Source organism: Myotis daubentonii, chromosome 1, assembly GCF_963259705.1.
Source record: "Myotis daubentonii chromosome 1, mMyoDau2.1, whole genome shotgun sequence".
NCBI classification, from domain to species: Eukaryota; Metazoa; Chordata; class Mammalia; order Chiroptera; family Vespertilionidae; genus Myotis; species Myotis daubentonii.
The window spans coordinates 66,739,584-66,746,423 of record NC_081840.1 but is presented as its reverse complement, the minus strand read 5'-3'; the positions used below and the strand labels follow the sequence as shown (position 1 = coordinate 66,746,423).

Genomic DNA, 6,840 nt, shown 5'->3' with positions numbered 1-6,840 from the left:
ATTGATCTCTCTCTCTCTCTCTCTCCCTCTCTCTCTCTAAAATAAAATAAAAAAAATGGTAGAGAGAGATTGTGTTATATAGAGAGACAGAAGCAGGATTTGGAACCGGAGGTAAATTCCTTTGGTCCTACACAGGCCTTCCTAGCAAGCCACGCTCTTAGGGCTGTCCCAGGCTTCAGTGACACAAACCTGGAGCTGAACTGGTTGGCTTCTTAAGCTCTTAAAGCCCAGCAGCAAATATTGCTTGAGCCCAAGATCCTGTGAGAGCACAGAGGCATGAGTGGGACTTTCTCTTAGTGTAGGTGGGGAGATACAGTTTGAGCGCATGACCAAATTCAGTGTCTTCAATGTGCTGAGAGAGCAGTGTGGCCACTGCTACAGGTAAGAGACATTTCCTGGAGAAGGGCAGTATTGGAAGGTGATTAGAGGAAAAACAGGGCATGAGTAGGGGGCACTTTCCAAACTAGAGGATTTGGCAAAAGCAAAGACTTGGAGTCAGAATTCAAGCAATAATTGGGAATCAGGGAGTGGGGATCACCGGGACAGGCTGGCCTAATCCAGGTTGGGTCAGATTTGAGAAGGCCTTGAACGCTGAAATGAGAAGCTGGGAGTTCATTGCTGGCGATGAGAGCTGGTAACAGTCTTGAGTCAGAGGTGCCAGAGGGAAGGCAGTAGTGCTGGAGGGACTGGAGTGGGGAGCGTCAGGGGCAGGGACATAGGGGTGAGGCTGATGGAGGTTCTGACCAGGCTCCGCGACCCAGCAGGAGAGGAGACACAGTGATGTGGATGGCTGGTACCCTCAGAGTCTAAGGAAAGGACTGGGGGGAGGGGGCCAGGGCAGAGGTCATCTGATTAAGCTTCCTCTCCCAATCCTTGGTACATCTAAGGACCCTTGAGCCGTTTGAAAAACCTCTAATTCAGAGTCCTGAGTCTTTCATTTTGCAAATAAGGAAACTGAGGCACAGAGAAGGGGAAAGATTTGCCTAAGGTCATGGTTGATGTCAGACCCTATCTTGAACCCAGGTCTCTGCCCCAGCTGGGGGTGTGTCAGGCTGGACTGAGGAAATAGTAGGCTGTGGAGCTGGAGTGTGAGACTCCCTCAGCACCTGGCTCAGCTGTGCAGCTCAGCACCTCCACCTGCAGGGGCAAGGGCACAAAGGGAGAAGAGGGGGCTGGAGCTCTGGGGGATGGGCCCTGGTGGGGCAGCAGCCGGGCAGTCTTGGCTAAAACTAAACTTGGGGATTATCTGAGGTTTCACTTGGCTGGGATTTCTGTCCCTCAGCCATTCTCTTTTTCACACACATACTAGTACACACACAAGCTGTAGCTTCCTACAGAGGGAGCTGGACTGAGACAGGGGGAGTGCTCACCTGGCCCAGCAGTTGCTTAACAGGTGTCGGAGGTGTGCCTCAGAAATACCTCTCCACAGGGATAACACTTACCCATGTACCCAACTCTAGAGTTTGCAAAGTGCTCTTACAGCCACTTGGTAATATCAAGTGGGATATTACCTTTTTCTCTGGGCCTCACTTTCCTTATCTGTGAAATAAAGTGGTCCCCCCCCCACTCCACCCCAAGGTGCCCTTTAAAGTTCCTTCCAAGCCCTAACCGGTTTGGCTCAGTGGATAGAGCATTGGCCTGGGGACTGAAGGGTCCCAGGTTTGATTCCGGTCAAGGGCATGTACCTTGGTTGGGGGCACATCCCCAGGAGGGGGTGTGCAGGAGGCAGCTGATCGATGCTTCAAGCTCTGTAAAGTTCCTTCCAGTTCCAATTTTAGGGAATGTTCTCAGGATTCTTGCTTCTCCCAAGGTCCTCACAAAATGAACCCTCACTCCCACAGGATTTCTGAGCCCAAATTTCTATGTAAATTATTGACAATCGGTACTGTGACTGGGTCCTTATGTGAGCTTTGAGTGCCAAGGCTGACTGAGTCCTACCAACCCAAGTCCAAGAAATTTGGCCACTTGCTGAGGTTTAGGCTGTATGGGATCCTTTCTCGTGCTCAGGCTCTGCAACAGAGCCCCCAACCCGAGCCCCTGTGCCCTGAGGACTGTTAGAAGGATCAGAGAAGGAGGGTTAGAGGGCTCAGGATTGCCCCAGAACTTAGCACTGAGCAAGGTGCTCTAGAAAGGAGGGGGAGAGGGGAGGGGCACACCCGCCCGGTGAGGTCATGGGAAAGCAGCTCTGGCGCTGACACCTGGGGAAACCCGTTTCCAGGCTGCTTCCCACGCTAGCTCTCCTGGGAACCAGCTAAGCCCCAAGCGGGGAGCCCCAAACCTACCCCCCCACCCAGTCCGGTTCCCATCACACTGTCCCGTCTAGTCCAGCCCCCCCTTTCCATCTAGCCTCAGTCCTTTGGTACCCAACCAGTCTCCATCCACACTGCTGGGCCTTGAGGAGGGCTACGAGAGAGCAATGGGCCCATCATTCCAAGAAATGACACGGAGCCAGCAGCTTCAGAAACTCAAATCTTTATTTGCAGCCTGCACGGCCCTACCTTCTAGGCTGCGGCCTTGGAGAAAAAGGTGATCCCCAGCCCCTTCTTCCTTCAGATTCTGGTTTGCAGCTTCTCCCCCTCCTCTGCTGGGCCTTGCCTCTCACTTCCTGCCCCACTCCTAGCCCAGCCAGTTTGGGCAGTGCCTAGGGAGCCCTGAAACCCAGTTCTTCCCAGGGATCAGCCCCGCCCTCCCTGGCCTTGGGGGTTGAGGGCAGCCCAGGTATCAGCCTTACTCCTCAGCTGCTCCACTTCTCTGCTCTGCGTGTCTTACTCCTCCCAGGCCTCGCTCTCTGACCTGCCTCCTCCTTCCCAGCCTCCAGTCCCAAGGCTCCACGGCCTCATTCTCTGCTCCCTCTTGATCTCGCACTGACTTCTACCGTACACAGTCCATCCCAAACTTTCCAGATAGGGCTGGACACCTTCGAGCTCTCCAAGATGCCCAGCTATTCCCTGGGCTCTTCCTCACCCCTGTGCCAAGGAGGGGGTGGGGACCTCCACAGGGGGTCCTAATTCAGCCAGCGGGACCCGAGGGCCCATGATAAGAAGCTGGGAATTGGATCCCAGACTGCTTGGAGGTGGCTGACACTGTGAGGACCACCCCATGAAAATCAAAGTGCTGGGATTTCCCTGTAAGCCTTGAACCACAGAAATCCAAGTTACAGCCTCCCTTCTTCCAGGCCCGAGGCCCAACCTGGCAGGAGTGGGCAGTTAGAGGCCCAGGTCCCCATAGAGTTCAGAAGGGAACTGAGTCTCACGGGGTAGCCTGGCCCCGCCAGTAGCCCCGACCCCAGGCTCCAGATGTCCAGTGGCGTTATGCCTGTGGCTCCCGACTCCGCCATAGCTGTTCAAACAAAGCAGAAGAACTTCTTCCAGCGGCAGCGGGAGAGGGTGCGCACGCCTTTGGCGTTCAGTTTCTTCTCCAGCCGCGCTTTGTGCTCGATGGCACTGAGAATGGCAGAGTCGAACACCTCCTTCAAGTTCTTCTGGGTCAGGGCAGAGCATTCGAGGTAGCAGCAGGCGCGGATCTTCTCAGCCAGGCCCTGGGCCTGGGGCTGGGGCACGGGGCCCTCCCGGCCCCCCTGATCCAGCTGGATCAGGACGTTGACATCGTCCCGGAGGTCGGCCTGGGTGCCCACCAGCAGCACCGGCGCCTGGGGGTTGTGGGTGCGGATCTCGGGCAGCCATTTCTCGGTGATGTTTTGGAAGGAGCTGGGCTGCACGACGCTGAAGCAGGCCAGGAAGACATCGGTGTCCGGGTAGCAGAGGGAGCGCAGGCGGTCGAAGTCTTCCTGGGATGGGGAGGCCGGGTCGCTCATTAGCAGGATTGTTCCCCGTCGCAGGGGGCGGGGATTCGCTTTCCTCACGGGGTTGGACACCCGGGACTCGAGGCCGAGGGCCCCAGGCCGCCTCCATGCCTGCCCCACCTGGGGTCCGCCCAGCCCCCGGGCCACCTCCCCCCAGGCCCGCAGCGGCCACTCCCGGCTCCTCACCTGGCCCGCCGTGTCCCAGAGCTCGATGCGCACCGGCGCCCCGTCCACCAGGACTTGCACTGCGGGGCGGAGGGGAGCCCGAGTGAGGGAGGCGTCGGGGCCCACCAGGCCTCCCAGCGCCACCTGCGGCCGGCCCGCCTCCCTCGCGGGGGGCTTCCCGCCGGCCCCCGCCCCCGCCCCCGGGTGCACGGCCCTACCCCACGCGGCCGGAGAACCTACCGGAGAAGGTGTCCAGCGCCGTGGGTCGGTAGCACGCGGGGTACCCATTGCAGGTGTAGCTGACGATGAGGCTGCTCTTGCCCACGGCGCCGTCGCCCACCAGCACGCACTTGATGCCCAGCTCCGTGGTCGCGCTGCCCCGCCGCGGGGGAGGGGTCGGGGCCCGGAGCGGGGACGACTCGGCCTCGCTCAGCTCCCGCGGGGGCATGGCCCGCTGCGGGGACCGCCCAGGACCAGGCTCCGCTGCGCCGGGAGAAGCCGGGTCCGCCGCTGCCTCCGACTCTGTCCGCCGAGGCTCGGCGCGCCGCCGGCCGCTAACAGCCCTTATACACGGGCCCCGCCCACCTCATCTGCATATCCCAGCGACCGGCTCCGCCCATCTCATCTGCATATCCCAGCGACCGGCTCCGCCCCACCTCATCTGCATATCACAGGGGCCGGCCCCGCCCACCGCCGGGCCTCCTCCCGCCCCGCCCCCTGCGGGCGCCCCTCGGCGGTCTCAAACCCGAGGAAGACGGGCGGGCGGAGAAATGACGCTCGGAGAATCGCACAGGTGCAAGGACAAAGCATCGCCAAAATGAGGCAGAGCTAGGTGTTTTTGTCAGCGAAAGATATGGAGGATAAACGTATTCAAATTAAAACAAACCTGACATATGGTTGTACGGGTATAAAAAGTCTGGATAATAATTTTATTAATTAAAGAATGATTTTTAAAAATATATGGATCATAAAGAGGCAGAAAATACACTCGAGCGTGAACAGGTCAGGAATGTATTGTACTCCCTTTCGGGGCACAGCTTCCTCAGAAGGCAGGCCTTAAACACCTTCCCTCTGCGCTGCTGAAGGAACTCCGGGTGTGGGAGAACCAGCTGGGGGGTGGGGGGGTCTTCAAGTGCAATTCTTCATATGAATATTTTCTATGTCCGAAATGCCCCTAACCCCTTCCTCCTCCTCCTTCTTCTTCTTCTTCTTCTTCTTCTTCTTCTTCTTCTTCTTCTTCTTCTTCTTCTTCTTCCTCTTCTTCTTCTTCTTCTTCTTCTTCTTCTTCTTCTTCTTCTTCTTCTTCTTCTTCTTCTTCTTTCTCCTCCTCCTCCTCCTCCTCCTCCTCCTCCTCCTCCTCCTCCTCCTCCTCCTCCATCAAAAGCACATGCGACTCTGGGCTACCCACTGTCCTTACCCTAGAAGGAGTTTGTAGACAGACAAGATATCGCGGGTGGCCTAGGGAGGTCACCAAGAGAGCAAGTGAAGAGTAACCTGATGCTAATTTCATCTCTATTGCAGCCACACCACCAAGTGACATCAGGCCCTGAATCCTTTCTCTAAACTCCAGGCAGTCTTTCATTTCAGCCTATACAAAAATCATTCAAAATGTGTCCTTCGTGAGTTATTGCAGGGAGAGGGTTGGGAGGGGAAGAAGGCAATGAATTTTTTTTAATTTCTTTATTGGTTAAGGTATTACAAATGTGTCCTCATCCCCCCATTAACCCCCAAGCTCAACCCCCCACTCATGCTCTCATCCCCCTGTTGTCCGTGTAAGGCAATGAATATTAAAGAGAATAACAGTTAGCAGTATAAACACCCACAAATCCAAATCTCTGAATCTCTTGGGGAAATCTCAAAATCCCTGATTTTTATGTTTTCCTTTCTTTCTTCTTCTTTTATTTTTATTCAAAAGTTGAGGACAACAGCTAGAAAATTGCCAATTTTAACCATTAAAATCTTGACTGTGGTGAAATGGTAGGATCCCCATTATCCACTTCTATATCCCCATGTCTACATCCTATTTCTCCTATGTCCAAACATCTGGGGATGCTAATAATCCTTAATTATAGTCCCAAAGACTTCTCAGCCACATCCGCACATGTTTATTCACCTAGCAAGTGAAAAAGGCCCCAAGGTGTTGTCTTGCCATTGTATCCCACAGAAGGTCTGAAAAACTGTTCTTTTCCCACTGTCCTGGAAAGGGAGGAAAGAACGGGATTTGAACATCAGGAGACCTGTCACAGTATTCCTAGTTCTTCAGCTTATTTGCTGTGTGACTTCCTGAGAAATCACTTAACCCATAAGTGCATTTATTTCTGAAAGCCCTTCTGGTGCTTGCAATCTGTGATTTGGGGAACGTAGGCAAGTTGCCCCAGCCCAGGTGTCTGGACAAAATTACTACACACACACACACACACACACACACACACACACACACATGCTCTCATGCTCTTCTTCACAGAGCTCTTGTCCTTTTACCCAAGTTTTTTTTAAAATATATTTTTATTGATTTCAGAGAGGAAGGGAGAGGGAGAGAGAGATAGAAACATCAATGATGCGAGAGAATCATTGATTGGCTGCCTTCTGCATGCCCCACACTGGGGGTCGAAACCTGCAACCTGGGTGGGCATGTGCCCCAACTGGAAATCGAATTGTGACCTCCTGGTTCATAGGTCAACTCTCAACCACTGAGCCACGCGGGCCAGGCTTACCCAAGTTTTTATAATAGTTTAATTGTAGCTGTAAATTTAAGAGTAATCCTATTTAATCCTTTCTGCAGGTAGGAGGAGTATATATAATACACAAATGGGGGGAGGTGTATGCTGGGCATGGGTAAAAGCTTTGACTTGGCCTGAGACAGGCTATTCTTC

At 54.6% G+C, this 6,840-nt stretch overlaps 1 protein-coding gene across 1 annotated transcript; it reads right to left on the bottom strand.

Moving 5' to 3' along the window:
• Positions 1-2,456: 2,456 nt before the first annotated feature.
• RHOV (ras homolog family member V) lies at positions 2,457-4,520 on the bottom strand. The gene is made up of 3 exons (XM_059704874.1): positions 4,208-4,520; positions 3,989-4,047; positions 2,457-3,787 (listed from the first exon to the last, which is right to left on the bottom strand). The coding sequence occupies exons 1-3, from the start codon at positions 4,413-4,415 to the stop codon at positions 3,344-3,346; spliced, it is 711 nt and encodes a 236-aa protein (XP_059560857.1). The 5' UTR covers positions 4,416-4,520; the 3' UTR covers positions 2,457-3,343.
• Between the last annotated feature and the right edge of the window lie 2,320 nt (positions 4,521-6,840).

What these genes read in the sequence shown, in the direction of transcription:
- RHOV (XM_059704874.1), bottom strand. Translation starts at nt 4,415, where the DNA reads ATGCCCCCGCGGGAGCTGAGCGAGGCCGAGTCGTCCCCGCTCCGGGCC. An exon ending in GGCGCTGGACACCTTCTCCG is followed by an intron (nt 4,048 to 4,207) that starts GTAGGTTCTCCG and finishes TCCGCCCCGCAG; the next exon opens with TGCAAGTCCTGGTGGACGGG. An exon ending in TCTGGGACACGGCGGGCCAG is followed by an intron (nt 3,788 to 3,988) that starts GTGAGGAGCCGG and finishes TCCCCATCCCAG; the next exon opens with GAAGACTTCGACCGCCTGCG.